The sequence below is a fragment of the Tympanuchus pallidicinctus genome, unplaced genomic scaffold (genome assembly GCF_026119805.1).
Source record: "Tympanuchus pallidicinctus isolate F22 unplaced genomic scaffold, pur_lepc_1.0 scaffold8, whole genome shotgun sequence".
Classification (NCBI taxonomy): Eukaryota; Metazoa; Chordata; class Aves; order Galliformes; family Phasianidae; genus Tympanuchus; species Tympanuchus pallidicinctus.
Genome location: NW_026294802.1, coordinates 54,484,197 through 54,510,073, shown reverse-complemented (window position 1 = coordinate 54,510,073; position 25,877 = coordinate 54,484,197). Strand labels below are relative to the sequence as shown.

The 25,877-nt window shown below is 38.5% G+C and overlaps 1 protein-coding gene and 1 non-coding gene across 4 annotated transcripts in view; both read left to right on the top strand.

Annotated features, from left to right (window-relative positions):
* Positions 1-25,839, top strand: part of RC3H2 (ring finger and CCCH-type domains 2) — a 28,273-nt gene extending 2,434 nt beyond the window's left edge. The window contains exons 2-21 of one of the 3 annotated variants that reach the window (XM_052667591.1): positions 5,145-5,441; positions 6,841-6,958; positions 7,398-7,631; positions 8,237-8,412; positions 9,438-9,638; positions 10,019-10,151; positions 10,405-10,523; positions 10,876-10,988; positions 11,606-11,914; positions 12,580-12,794; positions 13,455-13,882; positions 14,307-14,477; positions 15,495-15,650; positions 17,009-17,222; positions 17,384-17,468; positions 17,900-17,981; positions 18,336-18,470; positions 18,986-19,093; positions 19,756-19,904; positions 20,509-25,839. In XM_052667591.1, the coding sequence (XP_052523551.1) occupies positions 5,211-5,441; positions 6,841-6,958; positions 7,398-7,631; positions 8,237-8,412; positions 9,438-9,638; positions 10,019-10,151; positions 10,405-10,523; positions 10,876-10,988; positions 11,606-11,914; positions 12,580-12,794; positions 13,455-13,882; positions 14,307-14,477; positions 15,495-15,650; positions 17,009-17,222; positions 17,384-17,468; positions 17,900-17,981; positions 18,336-18,470; positions 18,986-19,093; positions 19,756-19,904; positions 20,509-20,707 (3,576 nt within the window). In that variant the 5' untranslated portion in view covers positions 5,145-5,210 and the 3' untranslated portion in view covers positions 20,708-25,839. Of the gene's footprint in view, positions 1-21; positions 5,442-6,840; positions 6,959-7,397; positions 7,632-8,236; positions 8,413-9,437; positions 9,639-10,018; positions 10,152-10,404; positions 10,524-10,875; positions 10,989-11,605; positions 11,915-12,579; positions 12,795-13,454; positions 13,883-14,306; positions 14,478-15,494; positions 15,651-17,008; positions 17,223-17,383; positions 17,469-17,899; positions 17,982-18,335; positions 18,471-18,985; positions 19,094-19,755; positions 19,905-20,508 lie in introns of those variants that run through there. The other 2 variants (XM_052667593.1, XM_052667592.1) reach the window with 2 other exon arrangements.
* On the top strand, positions 9,817-9,933 carry LOC128074123 (small nucleolar RNA SNORD90). The gene has a single exon (XR_008202990.1). It is a non-coding gene; the product is annotated as a small nucleolar RNA SNORD90 (small nucleolar RNA).
* Positions 25,840-25,877: the final 38 nt, after the last annotated feature.

Genomic DNA, 25,877 nt, shown 5'->3' with positions numbered 1-25,877 from the left:
TGAAGCACGAATGGTTATGTTCTAGTGCATCCCTGAGTTTTTCTCTTGTTGATAACTTTTCCGGAGTTAAGTAGGCTGCAGATATTCCCAGAGGCATGAATGTTCAGTGGAAAAAAAAAAAAAAAGGATTGGAATATCATCTCTAGTGGTTGCTAAAGGCTTTCCTTCATATAGAATTTGATGTGTGATATAAGCAGATTCGCATGTCACAGATATTATGGAATGTAGAAAAAAGCAAGTCTGCTCTGAAAGGAGGATTTATTTTAATTTCAAGTAATCATTGCTGAATGATGTGAAGCTATTATGATTTCTAAGCCTTTAATGAAGCTAGTTTTGTAAATGATGGCTACTGAAGAGAAATGAATAAAAGATTCTAGCCTTTGCAGAGAATACTTTAATACTTGCAATTTGATGACGTGAGCCATGAGCCAGTCAGGATGCTTTCAGAACTGCATAACTTGAGAAGGAGGACTTGAAAAAGTTGCCTCTGCAAAGCAAGCAAACAGCTAATCTGCATAAGTGACATGTTATAATGGAGATGATTTTAAAGCAGAAAAGACACGATCTCTGCAGTCAACCATAGGAGCTTGTCAATATCAAGGACTCTTTAATTTAATCATTACATTGATTATTTTTTTTAAGGTTTGTGGATTCAATCCACAGTGGGCTGTACTGCCTCAGTTTGTGGAAGCTCTACATAACAAGTTGCCATATTTTTATTTTTAAGATCTCTTCTGTAGAGGAGCCTTTGAGTCCTATCAAGTTGCTCCGTTTCTCATTCTCACACAAGATCTGTTTGCAAGCCTGTCCTTTGCGTGAGCCTCACAAGGGAGCTGGTGAGGAGCCTGAGCAGAGCAGGCTGGCAGGAACACCGGGCTGCTGCTTCTGATCAGAGCTGTGCCTGCTGCTGCTCTCCTCTTCCTGGGCAGCTGCCTGGGGGAGCAGAGTTCAAGCCCTCAGCCCTTGCTTTCTCTGGCAAGGGCTGGTACTTACGTATCCCATGTCTTGATATTGCCCTGTGCCCAGTGGTGTGCAGCCCTGATGGGAAACATTCTCAACCTCGTGTTGAACTTTTTTCTATTCAAAGAAAATGGAGTTATCATAGAATGAGGCACATTCTCACCATGCAGCCTGGTAACTGGGGCATCTGGCTGGGGAGGAGGTGCTGACTTTTTTCTCCCTTGCTCAAAGAGTTGCACAAATGATCATTGCAAATGAGGGGAAATCCAAGTCATCTACTTGGACAGCTGAAGGTGAGGCTAAAGTCATCTTTGAGAGCTATTTGGTGCTTTTGTGCGAGGAACAGCTTCAGCTGGAGATCGAAATTGCCCCCATCTGTACCTGTTTGGTTGCTTTTTTGGAAGGTGGAAATGTGGGCTTGAAGTATTAAAAAGGAATTAAGTTTGTATCTCTGTGTGGGTGAGAAATCTAGCTGGTGAAGGAAGATGTAAGCCAACACCAGCCACTAACTGAACTGCGTCCCTTTCTCTACTTTTGTGTCATGTTCTTGTACTGATGTGGAGCAGTAAATGTCTCCTCCTGCTGTTAGGCCTCTGAGCTCTGGATATGAATGGATTTGAGAATGAAGCGTTGTCAGCAGTGTTTCCAGTCAGCTCTTCCAGACAGTGCAGGGCTCAGCATCCTTTGCAGTGCTCCGGAGCCTCTCCTTGCAGCTCGGTTCTGGCTGCCTTCAGGTTGGCAGATTGGGAAGGCAGGCAGAGGAGACAGGTAACTGCTGAGCCTGGCCAAGTTAACATGCAAATTTGAACCTTTTTCCAAATACAGACGTTAATGACATGTGTCTGTATTTCAGATAAAAAGCATCTCAGTCTCATCTAGAAAGTGGTCTGGAGGTCCCAAACTTCCCATGAGGGAGGAAGACAGTAGCACTTAGATTAGCTGTACACTGTGTCATGGGATTGGGTAGCTAAAAGTTAATGTAAAATAAGAACATCCAGATCTTACAGCTTCTATCTGGAAGTGGTACAGCTGATCAATGAGGGTACTGGGGCTTCACACCCACCTTCCTGTCACTGCGATCAGTTCCATCAAATATCCTGGTCTAAAATAATCACAGGAAAGTCAGCGGCTATCATTGTTACTAAACTCCAGTGCAACCATTTCTGCAATGGAAAAATGTTACTGTATTACAAACAAAATGACTCAACTCTGATATATTATGTAACTTTGAAGCTAGGCGGGTGTTTTTTATTTGTCATCTGAAATGCTGCTTTTAATAGTAATACATGTCATTCCTACAACATAGTAAATAGTAAACATAGTTATATATATATGTGTGTGTGTGTGTGTATAAAATTTGCTGTGTCTCACCAAGCTCTTGTATGTTTGACCTGTTCCTCTATGTGGGATGCTTGTGCTTTGGCAAGGAAAAGAAGCCTGGTATCATGTGTAGAGGTGGCATATTTAACAGACAGATCAAGTAGACAAAGGATAATTACACTGAGCATATTTTCTGTTTAAAACCAAAACCCCAGTGGCTTCTTGTTTTATTTTGTTTTCTTCCTTTGTTCAGTTCAGAGCACTGGAGCAATTTGTTCTTCAGGAGTCCCTGAAATCCATTGGTTCTGACAAGGAACAAGAACGTGTTACATTTGGCTTATGCCTTCTGTAGGAGTCAGCGTGATGGGGAGGAGGTTTGGCACCTTCTGAAGGCACAGCCTTCAGGTGGGGCAGTGACAGGTAGCAGCTGTGGTGGCTTCCTCTTGCTGTGGCTGCCCGAAGCTTTGAGCTGAGAGCTTTCCTCAACTGTGTGCCCATTTCGTTAGTCTTTTTCCTGACAAGAAATCTGGAAGTCAGCACATGCTGAGAAGAGTCTGCCATTTCTGATGGAACAGTGCGCAGAGATCTGTACAAATCAGGGGTGCACTCTTCAAGAATCTGTTCTGCTTTCTTTCCGTGCTGGTCAGGGAAACAACTATTTTAGAAGCCTGTAGAGAGGTGGTGTTAGTTGCACATGTCTGTAGTATCTGTGGAGACTGAATGTGGGTACTGAGTTGGAGTTCTTGCACTTCAGCTACTTAGTAAGCGGTTTGCTCGGAGGCTGCCAGTGACCAGCAGCACAGTGGCAGCGGGATGTGCGTGCAGCAGCCTTCCTTTGCATCTCTCCCCTTGTGTGTCACCATGGCAGCGCTTCCTTGAACAGTCCGGGCTGTGCAAAGAGGAGCGTAAGGCCCTGGGTTTTGGTCTTGGAGCAGCACAGTGGTGGTGGCAGCACCTCAGTGTTCCAGGAATGCAGGTATTTCCTGCAAGGCTTTATGCCGCAGTTCTGCCCAGCACTTGTTGTTGAAGCGAGTGAGCTGAAGAACGTGGTGGGATCCTTTATAGAGGAATGAAATGTCTTTTTAGGTGCATTGGCTCATTTGTTTTTGCAATTACTTGTTTTGCTTTGGGGTTCCAGTGGTTAAAAGATAAGTGTAGCAATAGCAGGTTAAAGAGGAGCATCTTTTTTCACCCCTGCGAGAGCTTTGACTGTGCTTTCAGACAAGCTGGATGAAAATCTGTTGTCCAGTACGTGTGAATATTTTGGCCAGTGTTAGAAGCACTGCCTCAGCAGCTTTGTTCTTAAGGGACAGGTTCAACTTCCAGTTTGTTTTGTTTTATGTTCACTGTGAATTTGCTTTACTGGGGGTGGGATTTCTGCATAATACCAAAAAGCGCGCTGAGGTAGGCACGTGTTGTACAAATGTCCTGTTACTTAAGGGGCTCTGAATGGTCATCGTGTTAAATAGAATTTCTGAACAGATGGCTACAACTAATGTGTAATGCTGGAGCACCAAATAGACTCGATATGTGATGTAATTATCTCAGTGGTCCAATACTTTAGCATTAATTACATGTTAGCACAGCCAACAGTGGACTCACAGTGAAGCGTTACTGAATTCAAATCCAGGAGAGAGAGCACAGCTTTCTTAAAACAATTACCTTTTTTTCCATGAAAAAAAAATATATGTATTGAAATGTGTCATTTAAATATCTAAATATTTGCATTCTAATAAGCTGCTAGGATAGGCTTGTTCAGAGCCTTGAAGTGAACTAACAGGTCTGCAGGTTGCATAGAAAGTCAACATTGCTGCACATTGCAGTGCAGGGTGGGGCTGTTCTGCTCACAGGTGAATGTGGATATGAGTCTTCCACCCAAGTTTTAATGTAAATGGTTTCAGTGAACTTCCCAGGCATGTTGTCTTTTTCATAGGACTTAAGTTATGTAAAATGTGACATATTTTAGAACAGCTGTTTTTTTTGAATAGGCAGATGTAAAGGACATGCATGATACCTCTGAACAGAGAATTTTCAAGAGAAAACCCTTAATAACAAACCAATTGAAGTTATTGCTTGCTTTATCCTTAAGTGCTATCCAGAATGCCAGGATTTTCTGTATATCAGATGTTTTCCTGCAAGTTTGCTGAAGTGGGGTTGTGTTGTTGTGTCTGGTAGAGGTGTAAAAAGCAAAACTAGGCAGAACGATCTCGAGTGCTCTGATGGGGGAGGGAGAGGGAGGTGGCATAAGAGAGTCATAGAATTATTAAGGTTGGAAAAGGCCAATAAGCTCGTGTAGTCCAGCTGCAGCACCACCATGCCTGCTATGCTGTGTCCTTAAAAGAGTACTTATCTCTTGTTATTTGTATCTTTTTGTGATTCTCAATAGAAAATGGTTTGGTATCTGATGAAACCTGAATAAAAACTTCAGAAGGAAAGCATTGCTGTACTTCACTTCAAATGAAGTGAACATAGGTAATATTTTGTGCCTTCCCAGGCCCATTCTGTAACCAGAGAGTTCTCTTAGAGCTGTGAGTGTGAGTTAAGGTGAGATTGCATGCTTATGGTCTTTCCGTGCCAATAAATGTCTTCCTTTTCCTAACTAAAGTTGTATTTAATCCTGTGAGAAGAACTTTAATGCCATTTATTGTGAATATGTTCAAATTCAACCTACTGTAGCCTACAGTAATTCAGTTCATGAGCCTTTCTGTACAATTATTAAACTATCAAGAAGTTGTATTTTGAGTACTTTGATGTTAGAATTCCATGTTAGTCTATAAAACACTGAAATGGTATTTTTTTTTTAATTCAGACTCATTCTAGACTACCAGAAAGCATGTTTTAAATAATCTGTTATTCACTTACAGCTGCCAAAACGTAGTACAGTGAAATAATGGTCTTCTAGCCTGCTAAGCAACTGTCCAGCTTCCACAATGCCTGTGCAGGCAGCTCAGTGGACAGAATTTCTGTCCTGCCCAATCTGCTACAACGAATTTGATGAGAATGTGCACAAACCCATCAGCTTAGGTTGCTCTCACACTGTCTGTAAGACCTGCCTGAACAAGCTTCATCGCAAGGCATGTCCTTTCGACCAGACTGCCATCAACACAGACATCGATGTGCTTCCTGTAAACTTTGCACTCCTCCAGTTAGTTGGAGCCCAGGTATGATTTAAACTGCTCTTTGTTTTGCCATCTCATGTTATTAACATTTACATGCCAGTCACAATACTTGTGCTGATGTTTTTCCCCTATTTGGTCCAAGAAATGGCAAGGGTTTGTCTTTGTAGCCTTTTAAAATCAGTATATACTATAAAAGGAGCCACATCATTTTCAGATCCATCTACTTCTTGAAAAAATGAAGATACTTCCAAGTTGTAAGTGAATTCTGGTGTGAAAAGACTCCTGACATGGGACTGGAGAAAAATACTTATTAGAAATGAGACAATTGCCTGTGACTGTAATCACTGGAAAAGCAGTCCTGCAGATTGCGCTCGTTTATTGTACACTTTCTTGCAAGGAATCTCACTACTGCATGTCACATGTTCAGAGTAGCTAGCAGTTTAACCAAGTTTTAGAAATATGTCTAGTATTTTTAAAAATATGTATGATAGCTTTTCAGTTGCATTTTCAGACGCTGGCTAATCAGGCCAGGAATGTTCCTTGTTGTGTCTCATAGCAGTGGCAAAACAGTGATTATATAATCAGTACTGCACTTTATGGAGACTAAATAAGTCTGTTCACCTTATGCTGATTCACATTCTTTTTCATAATACTGTCTATAACATCTGGGTGATGTAATGGTGATGCATTTACTTTTCTTTTTAATGTTTTTTTTGCGTGCTTAGCTGAAGCTGTTGATAATAATACAATCTGTTTGTGTTTTTTCTCAAATTCATCTTTTTTTTTTTTTCTTGTGTCACTGCCTTGATCTAACAACATTCATTTTCCTGGGCTCTGAACTTCTAGCAGTGTCTTTCAAACAATTGACTCTATTGTGACTATGTTCCTTCTATTTTCGTAGTCTGACCTTGTTACTCCACTTTGAGTTCTTGCACCAAGTTAAGTTTGATAGTTCTTCTCTTTGAAGACTTCAAAGCTATTTGTATGCCTATATGCCTTTATGCTTAAATTATTTAACTTTGTTTATGACTTTTTCATCTTATATTCTTGCCAGTTGTAAGACAATTTCCCTTGTTTCTCTGTAGTAAATCATCCTGGTTTTGTACGCTTACCATCCTCACAAATCTTGTGTTCTTCAGGTGTCTTTTCACTACGTTTTCCATCAAGTCTTGGTTATTGCTTTTTTTTTTTTTTTTTTAATCCTGCTTTGTTCTTAATGTGTTGAGTACTAACAAAAATAATCTTTCATTTGTGATACTTCAGTCCATTCTGTTACTCCTTATTACATTCCACACAACTTAGATGGGTTCTGTCTTTCTCTTCCCTCAGAAGCATTGTACATCTGCAGTGTTATGTAACTATGGTAGTGATGTTGGTACCATCATAGGCTTGTCAGATGGATACATCCAATTCTTTTTCACATTCTCTTTACGTTTTTTAGGTACCTGATCATCAGACAGTAAAGTTGAGTAATGTAGGAGAGAACAAACATTATGAAGTAGCAAAGAAATGTGTTGAGGATTTGGCACTCTACTTAAAGCCATTAAGTGGAGGAAAAGGTAAGTCTCCACTGAACAGTGGGGTTTTGGTGCAGCAGTTTTGGCGTGCTTTTAACAGCCCTGTGGTTTTAAGCACTGATTTTAGACATCAGTGGCATAATTCTCTTGTTTTTATAATAAAATTTTCTACCATGTTTTATTCATGCTTCTGACAATTGATTCTTGATTTCAAGTTTACAAATACTTTTTTAATATTTAGTAGTGCTTCCACTTCTTTCTAAAGCTGAACTTTCCTCAGAGGATGAGTTTGACGTCAATTTAAGACTCTAATTAAAATTTTTCTTGCTAATGAGTTACCTGGAATTGCCCAAGAGAAATGATGATACCTGTGATTAGAATTCAAGTCCTAGAGACACACTATTATACATTTTTGTTTGTTCTACCTAGATTAATTTGTCCAATTAAAAGCAGTAGTTTTCTTTTCTCTCTTTCTTTGAAGGTGTTGCTAGCTTGAATCAGAGTGCACTGAGCCGTCCAATGCAAAGGAAGCTTGTGACACTGGTGAACTGTCAGCTGGTAGAGGAAGAGGGTCGAGTTAGGGCTATGAGAGCAGCTCGATCGCTGGGCGAGAGAACCGTGACAGAATTGATCTTGCAGCACCAAAATCCTCAGCAGCTTTCTGCCAATCTTTGGGCTGCTGTCAGGGCACGAGGATGTCAGTTTCTAGGGCCAGGTAAGGTACCTGCAGAATCTGTAACATATAAATATACACAAACCTTTTCTTAACACACAAAAAAAATCTTGGAAGCTTTTTCTGTGCAATTGAAAGTACCTTGACTTCCATTTTTCAATTTTATATGAGAAAGAGGCAAGGGAAAGAAGACTACAGGGTAGTAAAATCTGCTTTCTTAAAAAGTTGGGGTTTGTTGTTTTTTGTTTTGTTTTGGCTTTATTGGCTGTTCATTGAAATTATGAGGAATTGATTCAAAACTGCTGGTGAAGAAATGTGGATAAGTCAGCTTTCTTCACAGCCTGTTACACAGCGTAACTGTAACACAGGCTGGTTGTACTGCTGCCTCTGATCAGATTTTGATGCTAACGTGCAAATTTCTCATCTTTATACTTTAGCTGTAAATACAAACAGCTCATTTTAGATACTCCTTCTGAACTAGCAAATTTCTTAAAATTTGTTCACAAAGTTTTTTTTATTAGCGAAGTAAAAACAAGGAATTGTATTCAGGATGATTCATCCATTTCTGCATATGGTGTTAATACACGATAGCCATGCTGTTTTCTGGCAACATGTTTCTATTCTTTTCTTATTTTTGTGTGATAAAGCTATGCAAGAGGAGGCACTGAAACTTGTATTACTGGCACTGGAAGATGGCTCCGCACTCTCAAGAAAAGTTCTGGTACTTTTTGTGGTGCAAAGGCTAGAACCAAGATTTCCTCAGGCCTCTAAAACAAGCATTGGTCATGTTGTGCAGCTACTGTATAGAGCATCATGCTTTAAGGTAAAATACCAGAATTTGAAGTTAGTTACTGAACAAGTGCAATTCCAAGGAACCTTTCTTAGCATTGATCTTTCACCTGTGAAATGTTACATAAATTCTGTTTCAGTACATTGAAATGGTGTAAACTATATGGCGTACAACTGATGGGAATTTAACTAATATTTAAAGATTCATGCAAAAGAAACAAATGGTCACGTATTGACTTGACTGGAATCAACTCTGTAATTACCTCTCATTACTAACTGTTGTCCATCAGCTGGAAATTCTCTTGAGAGAGGCATGAAATGTAACTTGTAGGCACTCCTTGCCTGCTTCAGGAAGAAATAAAATGGTTTATCATCATCATATTTGACTTTATGTGGATTCATAAGAGTAGGCCTGGCCAGATGTGTGAGACTGGCCTGGATGCTCTCAAAGCTTGAAGTCCAATTCTGAAGAAAGCTTCTGTAATAGTGTAATCCTGGGTGCTTACATAGTTGCCATAACATCTAATATATCGTGTTACAAAAAAAATAAAAATAAATTATGGGATCTCTTGCACTCTTTTATGGCAAATGTCTTAAATAAGAGTTTGCTTAACATTTATAGTGGAGAATATTTACCAGAGAGGCCAAGTTTTCTTCCTTTGTGTCACTTTGAGAGACTTTATCTTTGAAGTAATCTTCTAGAGTTGGACAGCAAAAGCTATTGTTAGAACAGCTGAATATCTAACTGTATCAGATTACTGCTTTGTATACTTTGTGACAAGCAACTCTGATTGATTGCTTAGTTGAAAGTAGTGGAGTTGATGTCACAGTTTAGCACTAGTGATCCTGTTAAAACTCAGAGAGTTGGCTGTTCTGCCTGCGTGCTGCTGGCTAAAGTGGATGAGTAAATGGGGAAGAAAAAAAAACAACAAAGAAAATAAATTATCTGCTAAGTATCAAGAAGAAATATGCTTTTGCATTTTCTTCTATGTAGCATTTTTTTCCTAACGGATTGGAGGATTCTAGCTAAAGGACTGTTTATGCATCATTGTTCATTAGGTCACTAAAAGGGATGAAGATTCTTCTCTGATGCAACTTAAAGAAGAGTTTCGGAGTTATGAGGCTTTGCGGAGAGAACATGATGCCCAAATTGTTCACATTGCCATGGAAGCAGGACTTCGAATATCACCAGAACAGTGGTCTTCCCTTCTTTATGGCGACTTGGCACATAAATCTCACATGCAATCCATTATCGACAAGGTCTGTCATGGGGCTGGCTTTAGTACCTCTTGGTATTTGACTCTTTAATGTTATAATAAAAATCCTAGAATTACTTAAGTTATCTTTTTGTCTTTAGTTGTATCAAATATTAAGTAAAACCAGAATGAAAGCTTTTCCCTACTGTAGTATATTCTTCATATGAGGACATTTTGTTTTTCAGTAGTTTGTCACTTGTGTCTTATGATGAAGCTTCATAGGGCAGATTCTGAGCTGAGAAATTAAATTTCTCTCCACTGATACTTGCTGTATGCCATCTGAAGACACTATACATTGCATTTAGGAGCCAACTGAATGGAAGTCTTAAAATTGACACTTTACATTTATAGGATGAAACATGCTAACACTCACTTTACTTTCAGCTCCAATCTCCAGAGTCTTTTGCAAAGAGCGTGCAGGAATTGACGATCGTCTTGCAGCGCACAGGTGATCCTGCAAACTTAAACAGGCTGAGACCTCATTTAGAGCTCCTGGCAAACATAGACCCAAATCCAGGTAAGCAAGCAAAGTTGTTGTTTTGTTTTATTTTTTTTTAATTTCTTCACATCATTAATATCAAAGCGAAGTGAATTATGTAAGAGGATAATTTCTGTTACTGATTTCAAAATTCCAATTACTGTAGTGCTATCATAAAATCTTCAGGATTCTCTGAGCTGTACTCTAGTCCTCGATGTTTTGGAAAAAGTTCTCTTATTTAGGATTCCTTGGAAATTATTGACAATGACAAACCTGCTTTTAATAATTTTAGATGCAGCATCTCCAACATGGGAGCAGCTGGAAAATGCAATGGTGGCTGTGAAGACGGTGGTACACGGGCTGGTGGATTTCATTCAGAATTACAGCAGAAAAGGCCACGAAACTCCACAGGTTACTATATTTCATCATTGCGTGATGTGTCTTGATGTACACTTAGTGCAATGTGCAACTCTTTATAAGAATTACAGTTACATTGAAATATTTATAGCCATTTCTGTGGAATAATCCATAATACTGTTATCTGCTGCATTCTGGTTTTGAAAACATTTCCGAATATGGAATACAGCAGAGCTTTATACATTGAGATCCATACAAAAGCATAGTGCCTAGCTCACCCATAAGTAATTTCTTAGTTTTCTGATAAAAGGCAGTTAAAAAATGTCTTGAATATGTTTGTGTGCATATTTTATGCCTATTTTTGTGTTTGTTTGTAAGCGGAATATCTTTTATTTGTGTTTTTAAGCCACAACCAAATAGCAAATACAAAACAAGTATGTGCCGAGACCTTCGACAACAAGGGGGATGTCCAAGAGGAACCAACTGTACATTTGCTCATTCTCAGGAAGAGCTTGAAAAGTGAGTTTCAAGCTCTTTTAAAGATTTTCAGTTTAATTCCAAGCAGTTACCCTAGAACTTTGAAAATGGTTTCTAAGGTGTATTTATTCATTCCGAAGGATTCGTTAATCGCTTGAAATTACAGCTCTAACATGAAGTTGAAGGTACAGTAAAGAAACATCTATTGACTAATTCCAGTTCTGTTTTTTATTTTACCTGCATGAAGTAAAGTTTTCTAAAACTGATTCTAGGGTCAGTGTCTGTTAAGGATTGAATATAGATTGAATATACCACTCAGAGGAGAGAAAATGTTGATTATATTTTAATTGACTAAGGAATAAACTGAGTTATTTAGGTAATATGTAACATATGCACTCTTAAATCTATTTTCACTGTGTTCCCTTTCCAAAGGACTACACAAGCAGATGTTTCACTAGGAGATCATCTTTGGTCACATAGAGGATGCTGATGTTCTACTTCAGTTAGGCTAAACTGTTGAAAATGGATAGCAGTGTGAAGTCCTGGAATTCTTGGCCACATGTTCCTCTTAATCTCTTACTAGTTTTAAAAATACATTAAACTGCACAATAAGCACTTCTTAAATCATCTGTCTCTTGTGTTTACATGTTTGTTTGTAGATATCGCTTGAGGAACAAAAAAATCAGTGCAACAGTGAGAACATTCCCCCTTCTAAATAAAGTTGGCGTTAATAGCACCGTCTCAACCACTACAGGAAGCGTAATTTCTGTCATAGGAAGCCCTGAAGCAACAGGAAAGATGGTGCCAAGTACTAATGGAATAGCTAATCTAGAAAGTGGTGTTCCCCAATTGATTCCTCGCTGTGCAGACACCTCCTTAAGAGCTTTGGAGAACACAAAGAAGGCAGGGAAGAGTGGAGCCAATGGCCAGAATGTTTCTGGATCCCCTACAGAATCACTACCTGAGAAGTAGGTAACATTTTCTCATAAAAATAGCAAGCACAGCATTTTGCTCTTGAATTGTAAAGGCAAACAAGCTTGTGAATCACAAATAATAGATGTTGAATTCTGGTTCTGCTGGGCAATTGTTGCTGTTGCTTACTGGCTAAGCGAGAACTGTCATTATACAAAGTTTAGATTGAAGTTGTCAGAGCCAGCATAAGTTATGTTAGTTGTTAAATAGTTCCATGTGATACAAAACTTTCTCCCTGTTTCTTCTATTTTACTGATGCCTAACTTAGTTATTGCATAGAACAAAGAACTTGCATTCAAAATGTGGTGGTTTTGGTTCTCTTGTTTTTTTGAACAAGAAAAATCCCTTTAATCCTGGAAACTTTCCACTTTTGAGATTTTTCCCTTAAAATTGTTTTGGTACTTTTCCATGAAGTACTGATTCTTGAAATTTTTCAAACCCTTTGTCTCTGCTCGAGTATATTTGCAAGTGTTATGTAAGGTTATGAGTACATCGCAAAATGTTTATATATGCTTTTGAGTTATGATAATTTGGGGTGTTAAAATTCTAGAGGAAATAACTTCATCCAAATTGTCACATTACATATGAGTGTGTACATGGAGAGATGATTAAGCAAAATACATAAAGATCTGCTTAATAATTTCTTGGTAATCCTTTTCAGTAAAATTGGTTCTCCACCCAAGACTCCTGTAAGCCAGGCAGCAGCTACCTCAGCTGGTCCTCCTAATATTGGAACAGAAGTGAATTCTGTGCCTCCAAAATCCAGCCAGTTTGTTCCCAGAGTACCTGTTTACCCTCCACATTCTGATAACGTTCAGTATTTCCAAGATCCCAGAACTCAGCTGTCGTATGAAGTTCCACAGTACCCACAGACAGGTGAGTACGAGACACTGAGCCAAGAGTAGGTTTGAATTTTCATCTAGATATGCCTGCATGTTATGTAGTCAGAAATAACTTATATTTCAGTCTTATGGATTTTTGTAAGACCAGCTGAACCTTCACTCAATAGAATACTGTCTTCCATTGCTGATGGCAGGCACTCATACTCAGCTCCCATTACTGGTGATTATTGTTATCAGAAGAAATGATAAAGGTGTTCAGACTGCTCTTTCCAGTCTTTCCAATGAGGAGTGAACGAAGTGAAACTGTCATTTAGGAACCTTTGAAATTACTTATCTTTATTTTTTAGCAATATAGTTTTCTACTTTAGAGGTGTTGTTTTACCTTCATGTATAAAGAAGTGTTTGACTTTTCAGTTGCACACATAGTTAAGTCATACTATATGGGAGCAGTGGCCAAGAAGCTCTGTTCTCCAGATTGGGTCAAGCTGATGAAAGGGTCATCGTTATATCTGCAAATATGGTTGACAGATATAAATTTAATTCCCGAGAGATTATAGGGTTGATAGTGAGATTTTAGAACTGTGCTGCACTTCGTTCTCTGAAGATACTTAACCACACTAGTTACGGTTATAGAAGGTGTAAATTTCTGGGTTATTTATGATCACATAAAATATACCTTTTTCCAATTTTCAAGGGTACTATCCACCACCTCCAACAGTACCAGCTGGCGTGGCTCCCTGTGTTCCTCGATTTGTGAGGTCCAATAATGTTCCAGAATCCACCCTCCCACCTGCTTCTGTGCCATATGCCGACCATTACAGTACGTTTCCACCTCGAGATCGACTGAATTCTCCTTACCAACCTCCTCCTCCGCAGCCGTATGGACCAGTTCCTCCCGTCCCTTCTGGAATGTATGCTCCAGTTTATGACAGCAGGCGCATCTGGCGCCCACAGATGTACCCACGGGATGATATTATTAGGAGCAATTCTTTACCTCCCATGGATGTGATGCACTCATCTGTCTATCAGACATCATTACGTGAGAGATACAACTCTTTGGATGGCTATTACTCCGTGGCTTGCCAACCTCCAAATGAACAGAGGACTGTGCCTTTACCAAGGGTAAGTGAAAGCCAGACAGGGAGGAGGGGTTAAGGCTTAATCCTGGAAGTTGTTAATGAAAAGATGATAGTTAGTATTGACCTCTTCTGTTTTGTTGGCTTTACAGCGGTCAAGAAATATGTCCCAGATCAAGTTGGTTTTTTTTTTTAATTGAATAAAATAGGCTTGTAACGTTGATTACTGTTGTTTGGATTAAGGCCAGAACCCTTCTGCCTCTTGATTTCCTGCGCGTGTTTGAATGAAGATATTTAAGACTTGAGTTACTGTACATGAACAAGTTCTCTTCCAAATCCTTGCGAGATTCTTCTAATGATATCAATGGAAGGCTACAGACCCAAGGGAGCACGTTTTCCAAGTGTGCTCCCTGCAAGTATTCACCTTCTGGTGAGAGCATGATAAACTGTCCTGTATTTGTTATTGCTAGGAGCCTTGTGGTCACTTGAAGACTGGGTATGATGAACAGTTACGACGGAAGCCAGAACAGTGGGCACAATATCACACACAGAAAACTCCTCTTGTATCATCAGCCCTTCCTATGGCAACGCCATCTCCAACACCACCTTCTCCTCTCTTCAGTGTAGATTTCAACACAGAGGTGGGAAGCCAAGGAACTTTATTTTCCCTTCCTATTTAATATTCCTGGTGTAGATTTTCCACCTGCCATCTGTTGCTCAAAAAATGATTTTAGTCTTCTAGTAAGAAGAGAGTCGTATCTAAGAATGCATTTGTAGTTAGGCATGATTTCTGAACATATGATTTCTGAAAAAACTTAAAGTGAGGAAGTGTTTCAATTTACTCTCACTAGAGGAAGCAAACTCTATTGAACTTTCTTTGTGAACCTCCTAGATTGTTTTGTGGTTTCTTGTTTGGTTGCTTCTGGGCAAAATAGGGAATGACAGTTCTTTTCCACCAAGATGGACCATTTCTTTTATGTTCCAGTTAGCATCATTGCACTAAATCAACCTTATCCTGGAGAATATACACCTCCTTAGAAATGGCAAAATACGTTGGTAGAACAATTCTATATAAACAATAATGGAAATAGATAGAAACTGCTTGCTTTGAAGAGGAAAAAGAAACAAAGCAATAGTGATGCAGTGTGTATTTTTGTACGTTAGTTAAAGGCATCCAAGAAATTCTTTGAGAACTACTGTGCTAACCACTCTTTGTAGATTGACAATTTCATTTGAAATAGGTCTTGCAAGGTATGTAACCCCGAAGTGAGCGCATTCAGGGTATATCAGATGTGTCATTCTTCTGTCACTGGCTTCTGACTTAAATGAAAATGCATTATTACCTCAGAATTAAATTACTGCAGGTAGTTGCATGAAGAAACCTGCCACTAATACAGCAACGCTGATTTCAGCCTTTTATCTTGACAAGTCAAACAGTTGTACTGGGAAAGCCTTGACATCTGTCAGCTGTACTACTAGTTTGAAATCTGTTTGTGAATTGGTTTATGGTTCCCCCAAGTCAAGTCGTGAACATTGGTGTTAGTTCCTTGATTCACTTCGAGATGTTTTGATTAAATAGCAGTAAATGTTTTTTTCTTATTTTAAGACTGAATTCCCCTTTTATATTATTTACTATCTATTTGTTCCCTTCTCTGTAGTTCTCTGAGAGTGTCAGTGATTTGAGTGGAACTAAATTTGAGGAAGACCATCTCTCTCACTATTCACCGTGGTCTTGTGGCACTATTGGTTCTTGCATAAATGCTATCGACTCAGAGCCCAAGGATGTGATTGCCAATTCAAATGCCGTGTTAATGGTAGGGGTTTTCTGCACATTACCTCGTTAATGTAATGATATTTACATGCTGAAGTATCTTCTGTTTGATTAAACAAGCTTTTTTTAATTGGTAGGTAGTATTTTTAATATGTTAGCTCAAAAGTAGCCGAGCCCATGTGAAATCATTTAGTATATCTCCCTCTAGTTATTGTAAACTCTGTTTACATTTGTGACAGGATGTAATGCAAGGAATAAAATTGTCAGGCATCTGAAATGACCGTTTTAATAACACGTGTCTGTAAATCAAACTAGTAGTCAGAATGTTTAGAGTAGATGGTTTGTAAATTGATAAGACTCGTTAATTTTTAAATGTGCTTTGTAACTGTTGGACTGATGGGATAAAAGCATTTTTGACTTCTCAATCCCATCTCTCTTCACACGTCATAAATACACATTTTTGTGTATGTGTGTATTTACAATTTCTGAAGGATCTAAAAGATTGGTCTTAGAATACGTTGCACTGACAGGACTGACCAGTTGATGCTGTCATTGTGACCACTTCAGAGCAGGTGTTTCCATTGCAGAAAGACATTTCTTATTTGGTTCAAGTGGAATTATCCATGCTATATGAATTATTACTGACCTTTTCAGGACTCTAGACTTACTGTGCTATTGTTTCAGTGAATCTTTTAAAGTTTATCCTAAGAGCAGTGTGCACTTTTCAGGAATGACATGAAGAAAGCTGAAATACTGTGGATAATTAGCATGGGTTTACTGTTGGCTGCTTCATATTCCAAGTATCAGAGGTATTTTCCTAGACTATACCTCTTATTTCATTGAAAGACACATTCTCCTCTAATAAACAGTTCAGTTATGGAGGGGAAAAAATATAGCTTGATAAAATAATCATTTGATTTCCATAAGGAGGAAAAAAAACTACTTAGAGAAACAAAAGGTATGTGATATGAATCATGGCGCACAGTTTGCCTTTGGAGGGGTAAGAGCCCATGATTTTTCTGCTATGTAGTGTGGCAGGTTGCCTTCACGTTCTTTGAAACAAGTGTGACCAAGTCTCATCACTTCTCAGGCCTTCTTCAGATATATGATATCTGTACTATCTATACTATCTTCAGATATAGGAGACAGTACTGAAGGACTTGAAGCATCCTGGAGCTCTTTTTTTTGCCTGGAGGTACTAGATTGGAGGAGCAAAATTATTTCTTCTAATGCTGACAGTAGTGTTAAAGGGCAATAGTTAAATAGGAGTGGCCCATCTTGTCTCTAGTTGAACAGATTTTCAGCATTCAGCAACAATAATCAGAAAGTCATTGGTATACTGAGTCATTCGAATGACCTGAAACAAGTCCATTTATCTCTTTCTCTTTCCTAAACATGTAGGATTTGGACAGCGGGGATGTTAAAAGGAGAATGCACTTATTTGAAACTCAGAGAAGGGCAAAGGAAGAAGATCCTATAATCCCATTTAGTGATGGACCGATCATTTCCAAGTGGGGTGCCATCTCCAGGTCATCCCGCACGGGTTATCACACAACAGATCCAATTCAGGCCACTGCTTCCCAAGGAAGTGCAACTAAGCCCATCAGTGTATCAGGTACAAGTACAGGCTACATGCTGACAGTATAGCGTATATCATGAGCATTTCATCCAGTTTATGCTTAATGCAGCAATGGAAATGCGAAGAACTATAAATGCTTGTACACCCTATTTCTTAAGAATGGAGAAGGTAATGAACTGTATTTTAAATGGTTGCAGATTACGTTCCTTATGTCAATGCTGTTGACTCAAGATGGAGTTCTTATGGCTCAGATTCAGCTTCATCAGCACGTTATGCAGAACGGTATGGACTTTCTTTATATGTTTTCTGTAGCTTGCTAATGTTCAAAATCCTGAATATAGTTAAACAAACAAAAAGCTCCTAATAGACTTTAATTTTAAAATAACAGATTTTCTGTCCACTATGAAGTTTTGGAAAACCTATCTTAAAATGAGTGGGAGTCGGGCACTGTCTCACCCAAACCTGTGATCTTGAGTAGTTTCTCAGGTTTTCTTCTTCTTCATCTACATTTAAAACAAGGATGTTTGCTTCACATATTGCCTGGGACACTTTTAATATGTCCCCCCTGTGCTCCCCTGCCTTGAAGAGCTTGTTACCTTAGTCGCCTAGTTGGTACAAAAAGCTAATAATGATAGGCCAAAACAGTCCTTTCAGTTCCTTTGATTTAGAGTATTCGTTTTCAATTCCTGATTTTTACCTCTTTTCTCTCAAAGGGACAGATTCATAGTTACAGATTTGTCTGGTCACAGGAAGCATTCCAGCACTGGAGATCTATTAAGTATTGAATTACAGCAGGTAAGATCAGATAAACCACATACTTAAATAAATAACATTAAATTAGTTTTCTTGGTATAATCTGCAGAAAGTGGTAATATTAATAAAACGATCACTGAGATACCTAGACATTGGTACTGGAACACTTCTTATGATTCACTGACATCAGTAAGGGTGGTTTTGGTAGGAAGTAGTGGGCTTGATAAATGTCTGCAAATGCAGGACAGGACAGATATTGGACATTAAAAGAATGCACAGTTATATGTCTGAAGAGGGAGCTGTTCTTTTTGTGACCTGATTTCTATTGCTGTTTGCCAGAACCTGGTTTAAGTGTAGCTATAGGTAATTGGTATGTTTGTTTGTTTTTTTCCATAGGCCAAAAGTAACTCATTGTTACTTCAGAGAGAGGCAAATGCACTAGCCATGCAACAGAAGTGGAATTCTCTAGATGAAGGCAGTCGACTTACCTTAAATCTTTTAAGCAAGGAAATTGATTTGAGGAATGGTGAGGTAAAGCAAGGGGTGATTGGGATGAAACAAATCTTTGAGGCTTACATGCACGCAGACACATTTTTAATTCTGATGTTCCAAAATACTTGTAAAGCATTTGGTGCAAGTTAAGTTGCTGTTGTTTTTGCACCCGGTTATTTCTGTAAACCAAGTAGTTGGACTGGCTGTTCTGCTACTCCAGGCGTGAGGAAGTGGAAATGTGACCATCCATTTTAGTGTGAACTTTACTCTTTGCTCTACTTGTACACATTAGAAATCTAAATCTTAATGAGCTCTACAGAAATTTCCTTTCTGGTATTTATTTTCTTTCAATACTTTGCTAATAGATTTTGCTGTGTATTCTCTTTTGTCTATACCTGAAGTTCAATTTGTTTTTTTTTATCATTTAGCTCTTTGTGTCACACAAATGTTGTGTCCTAGAAACACACCTTCAATTTTCATTTCAATACATGACTGTTGTGGGAAGCAGGTGGAAAGCCAACGTGATTTTTACAGAAAGTATTTCATTCTTTCAGACTGATTATAGTGAAGACTGTGCTGATACAAAGCCAGATCGAGACATCGAGTTGGAGCTATCTGCCCTTGATACAGATGAACCTGATGGGCAGGGTGAACAAATAGAAGTGAGTTGCAAAACGTGTGTCTAAGAAGGATCCTTTGATTAGTTATTTAAAAACTTCTAACATAATGTAATAGATTATGTTGATAGCAAAGCCTTTTGTCTTCCTTTTTATAGTGATATCAAGCATTTCTCTTCTTTTAACACCAGGGGTCTCATATTTCAGACACCTGGCTGCTGACATTACCAATGCTAAGCTGCTGGAGTTCTCTGTAATTTCAAACAATGTGGAATCTAGATATAAATTATAAATCTTATCAGGAATCTGCCTCTTCTCATGTCAACTTTAAAGCTGTGAGAAGATGGCAATGCTTAAAGAGCTCCTGAAATGTCTGCAGCTAAGGAGCTTCTTGAAAAGATTTTGTTTGAATTTCAGCCCTTTTAAGAATTTAAATTACAGCATATTACTACTTTTAAAAAACAGAAACAAACCAACAAAAAAAACCCACAAAACTGTGTTAAAGATATCTGATGTGATAGGCAAAAGTGAAGCATCATGGGCTCTCCTACAACAAAATGCAGTAGATATTCCAATTATATGATGTAAAAAATAAGGAGTCTAATGAAGAAACTCAAATTTCCATCAGTTTAACATAGGAGGGCACAATAGGAGAATCTAAAACTGGTAGCTACATCATCAATAACATTTTTTCCTTCTTCCTATAGGAGATTCTGGACATACAGCTAGGTATCAGTTCTCAAGATGATCAGCTGCTCAATGGAACAACTGTAGAGAATGGGCATCCACTAAAGCAGCACCAGAAAGAATCTATGGAACAGAAGAGACAAAGTTTAGGTGAAGACCTTGTGATTCTGTGAGTGTTAGACAAAACAGCAGTGTCTGCCAGTTTTAGACAAACAGAAGCAGCAAAATAGTTGTGTGTTTAAGGATGAACTGCGCACCTATTCAGACTTGGGTTAGACATCTGCATTGTGTATACGTGGTGAAATGAGAAGAACCTGTTAAGAAGTCAAATGAGGTCACAAATGTGAAAGTCATAGGGTGGTACCATTGTTTGTATGCATTGCTGTAATCGTGTGCTGGAACAGGTCACAGCTGTTAAAAATACCTTTCACTACTCAGTAAGCAAAAAATCTGAAAGTATTTTTATAGTTGCCAGAAATTTAGAAAAATTCCAAAAGGTTGAGTTTCAGACTGTTTGCACAAATCTCTATAGAGAGGTAGTTTTAAAAATACACTATTTTAGGTTTATATGTTCTATAGTTTTTAATGTATAATGCAGTCTTTGAAAATGAGGCAGACTGCATTTAACATCCTGAGCATACCTTTCCATAGTAAGATGTTATTCCTGTTTCTAAAAATGAGTTTGTCATTATTTATTTAATGCACAGAAATTCAGTTCTGGATACTTGTGCATGTACTTGTTTAATATTTGTGTAACTTATTTTTCTCCTCAGGGAGGAGCAGAAAACAATCCTGCCCGTAACTTCTTGCTTCAGTCAGCCGATCACAACATCTGTTAGCAATGCAAGCTGCCTGCCCATCAGCACATCAGTCAGTGTTGGCAGCCTCATTTTGAAAACTGCTCACATTATGTCTGAGGATAAAAATGACTTTTTAAAGCCTGTTGCAAATGGCAGGATGGTTAACAGCTGAAAGGCATTCATCTTTCCAGCTTGTGACCACACCGTGGAAGCATTTACACTAGCTTTTTATATATATAATATATATTATATAATGTATATTTTTTTTAAAGAATAATATTGGGGTCATGCATTTCCTGTGGACTCTTTGATACTTCAAGCCCCTCTCGCATTAGCATTCTGAAGAAAAAAAACTTACTTTACTAGGGTAAGGCGTTCACTTTCCACAGATGAATGGAATTTGGACATTGTTTTACTTAAGCTTAAAGCAGCTTTTTATGAGTTTGTAGCAATCCGGTGCGGTATCTGAGCCATTCTTGTTTAAAATGGCTTCTGTAGAAAACTAACAACTCAGTTATTTAAACTAGCAGGATCCTACGATGATACATCTAGTGAAAGGAAGACTAACTTATTTGTCTCTATTTTGTTTCATGAGAGAAGAACTTGTGTCTTGTTGCAGCTGCTTTTTCCTTAGTTGTGGAACTTTGCATGGAGTATTGTTTCCTGATTGAAGACTGAGAGGTGGGGATTTGGACTTGAGACTTTTTACAGGGTTAACACACCATTAGCTTTGCACTGCTGCATTATTTGCAGGTCTGTGATGCAGTGCTTTGCTGCAGCGTTTTGTTTCCATTTCTCCCCCCGTGCACATACACACACACACACACACACACATTTCTGCTTTAGTACTGTAGATACACACATACACAGGCTACTTGTCCAAGTAAAGTTACCAGAAGTAAACCAAGTGCCTAAGTCCTCCAGCTAACGTACTAGGTATTGATCTCCCGAGTTATACACAAAACAATTTTCAGTCATACTGAGAGGTTATACACTAATGTAACAGCAGTTTGTTCTTTTTTTTTATTAATGGTTCTCAACTTGCAGATTAGAATCCAGATGACTTGGCAAAAAGTATCAGGTGCTCTTTGCTTTCCTTTGAAAACCCTGTATGTAGAGTTTGCACTGACTAACAAGATGGTATTGCTGTTTTTGTACTGTTTTGTTTTTAATTTAAACTAAATATTGGGAATTTAAGGCAGTTATTACCTTTTATTTAGTGTTGTTAATCATAATTTTATATTCAGGTTTAATTTTTGCTTGTTCAGTGGCAACTTATTTTGAAAGACTTTGAAAATACAATAATATAGCATTATCTGACCTTTAGAGCTCTGAGAAGTGTATGAATTTATGCCCTGTTAAGATGTGACTGAGAATCCTGTTAGACATGTCAGCTGAAGATAGATATTTTTTTTCCTTTCATAAATGCACACGAAGTAGAGCCCTGGGCAGATGTTTGTTTGGTTTTTAAGAAGCTTTTAATCAGCTTTTTTTTTTTTTTTTTAAGAAGGCAGGACTCTCCCTCCTGATGATTACCATCTTGTTTGTCCTCTTACTTTTCTTTGTGACAAGTTTTACTTTTTTGTTTGTTTGTTTTATTAACTTCTGTGAAGTTGTTCACTCTGAAAATTGTACTGGAATATTTTAAGCCAAGCTGATCTTTCACCAGGTGTACTGCATGTAAGGGCTTTTCCTGCTAGCAAAATGCTTAAAGAGGATCATGTTACTGGTCGTCTGAGTTGTTATTTTACAAAATCACAGCTATGTGGTCGGGTAAGATTTTGATAACTGTTTTGTGCACGTTTCTGGGGGGTGGGGGTTGGCATTTCCCTGAGGGTTACTGATTAGACTGAGTAAATATTGGTGTTTGATATCTCTCCTAATGAACCTGTCCATGAAATAATTATGTTGTAAATATACCTGAAAATCAAGGGTTAGTTTTGATATTCTGGTGTCAGTATGGAAGATCTTACACATCTATTTAATACTCCAATGTTAAGGAATGTATGTAGAAAAACAGTCAAGTAGTCTTTTAGTTTCCTTTGGCTGTTGCTGAACCTTCCTGTAGCCAGTGCCACCTCATAGCTAGGGTTAGATCGATGCTTTGTTTCACTTGCAACTCAAAGTGAATGGATACAAGAACCAGACCACCTTTGTCACCTTAATTTATTTCCTATTGATGTTAACCTTAACTTAGAATGTTAGACATAAATATGATTGTTGTATATTTTATACCAAGACCATTCTGTAAATATGAATTTATATTACTTTTGAAATGCTTCTGAGATACTATTATTTGCTGTACAATATAATTCCAAAACAGATATGCAAACAAGTATGTCTCTTTCATGGATATTTAAACAGTGAGATCTTCCATGTTGAAGGTGATGTAATTTTTTTAAAAGATTTTTAAATTTTAAATTGCTATTTTGTTACAAAAATAGAGAAAATATAAAGGTTTGAGAAGTCCTTATTTGCCCTCAGGGAAAGAGCCCTCTGTGCACCAGAACTCCACAGAACATCTTCAGCATGATCTGAGGGTGAATATATACTACATAAATTGATTGTGTATTTACCTTAACTTTTTAATTTTAAAATTGCAGTTTTAAAAACTTGGTTGTGCTCTGCTGGAGGGGGATTGGAATAAGCTGCTTACACACATTTGCCTGTTTGTCCAGTGAAGTTACATAAGCCTAACATATTCCTGCCAACCACATTGGCATATATAAGAACAAATGTATCTATCTACTCTTGCCTGCAGCAGGAGGTCCCATGATATAGTAGTTTCTAGGATGACCATATACTTTATATGGAGAGTTGGTTCTTAACTGAGACTAGTTATTTTCTTGAATTTTTAATGTAGAGAATGACAGGCAAAAGAATTACCTGGGCATTTAAATAGCATGCCAGCTTTTGTCTTACAGTTCTAACACTGACTGTGTGATTTTTGCCATGAAACTATGCCCTCCAGTGCCCTGACAAGTAGAAGCTACAGGTGGGAACCCAGTTCTGGCTTTCTTGGTGGAGTTTCATCCCTTGACCCTATGAACAAGTATGTATTCATTTGTCTAGTTGCAAATCAGGTGCCTCTGGGCTATGGAAGGGCTTACTTTCTGACACTGAGATATAATGACTAATTTTTGTGCATTAATAGCAGTGGTTCCCATTTAGCTTTTGGCCTAAGATACCTTTGCTGTCAGAAAAAAAAAAAAAAAAGGCCCATAGCAGATTGGGGAAAAGAGATTGGCTCTTTTGCTTTGCTTGGACAAGCATTTCGAGTTTGTTTGTTGTGTTTTTTTTTCTTTTCTTTTCCCCTCTTAGGGGTACAGCAGGGATTTCACATGCAAGAGATACAGGAATTATTAGTATCTAAGTTAATTGTGTTGCCTCACTACCTGGATTCATTCCTTGTTTTGCCTCATTTTCCACATAGGTCTTAATAGAGACTAATGCTTGTGCTGGGAGAATGCTTGTGTGAGAAGTAATTATCTGTACATTCTTAACATATAATTATAGCAGAGTGATAGCCCTGCTACTGATATTTTGTTCCTGTAAACAGGTGACAAGAAATGAATCTTAGTGTTTATGCAGATTTTGCATTGTAGAATGTATACTAGACCCTTCAAAGGAAAGGTTAGACTCTTTGCAAAGCAAACTGGCATTGGTTCTTGGTAGTCTAGTACAGGGATGCTGAAGTTTGACACTTGATTTAAAAACAAAAAAAAAAACTGTACACAGCTGATTGTTAAATAAGCTCTTAATTGCTCATTGTAGAAGTCTAATCTGGCAGGTTTTAGTGCTTTGATAACATGATTGTGTTATTGCACAATTTTAATTATCCTCTGCTCAAGAGCTGAATGCTGTTCTTGTATAATAGTGTACTAGGCTGGATGAGGTACAAAGCAATGCACAGTGGTAGGAAACAGCTGAGGAAAGAACACTTAAAATAACTATCTACACTCAGAATAGTTCCAAACATGTTTTTGTTTGCTTTCTTAAAGCACAAGTTGTCAAGTTGTATCTGTTGCTGTACATAGACACTGTATGCCAGCAGCTCCTTGATCATCTTTGTGAACAAGATTCTTCATTATTATTGGGCTTAAAGGAAGACGTTGAATTTGAGAGTGTAACAAAATGAGAAATGATCTACAGTATGTAAAAGTCCATTCTTTATGTTGTAGTTTGATCCCTTCTGTTAGGCAGTTCCCTCTCATTGAGGGACCTCTTCTGCAAGCAGAACACAACAAACGTGCTTTGGAATAACCCAGTTTTCAGGATAATCGAGCGGCGCTTCGGCAGCAGGCAGCACTGTGCGTCTCTTTGCTGGCAAGGGAGCACAGCGAGGGAAGGGAGCTGTCGGTGACGGGGAAAGCCAAAAAGGAATCGCTGACATTCCCAAATCCAAACGTACCCTGCACCTCCAGTCGTGATCGAGAGGTTGCCGCCAAGGCTGAACTCGAGCGGAGCCTGCTTCTCTCGCTGCCGAAAGCCAGGGTCGCTGCCCAGAGCCCATTGACTTACCCAGAGTAGATCTCCGTGAATCCGAGGCATGGGATGCATGCATTTCGTAGCTGGGCAAACAAGTATATTATACGGTAGTTGTGATACAACACACGTGGCTTTGATTTGTACTGCACATCCCCACTGTACAGCCACTCCGAAGTATTGTGGTTAGCTTGCAGCATCTGCTGTCCGCATTTATACTGTTTACTGCGTATTCTTTTCCCTGGAAGTTTAAGGAAATTTTTTTCTTGTTGCATCGATTACATTTTATAAATTTGCTTAGCTGGAAAGTTTGGGAAAAGAGGCCTGTTTGTCAATTGTACAACCGATTGTGAAGCTCTAGTGTGAATATTTTTACGTCTGTATTAGACATTTTCTTTGCAAATCTATTGTTCGATTGAAATGTAAATGAAATAAAAGATGGTGTACACCCATCATGTATAAAGCAGGCACCATCGCTACGATGGATTTAATGCTCATTTTTATGGCGCATTCTCAGCTTCTATTTAAAACTATAATTTAAAATCTGTAAAATGAAATGGGGTTATATGGGGGAGTAAATTCTATTCCGTTTATTTCGGTTTGAGTTCCCGACTCGTCTGTTCCCTCGTGTTAGAGTAGGGGGGCCCCGCGCGGGGCGGCCGTGCGTGTTTGCTGTAGCACTGAAGTGAAGAGGTTTTAGCTTTGGCCGGTCACAGAGTAGAGCATCATGGTTTTCAGTGTTTGAGAGAATCGATGGAAGAAGTTTGCAGTATTGACATGTATTTGCATGCACAAATAAAAATTATTTGTCCACCTTAACCGCCTCCGTGCGTTCCACCCAGCGGCGCTCCCCGCCC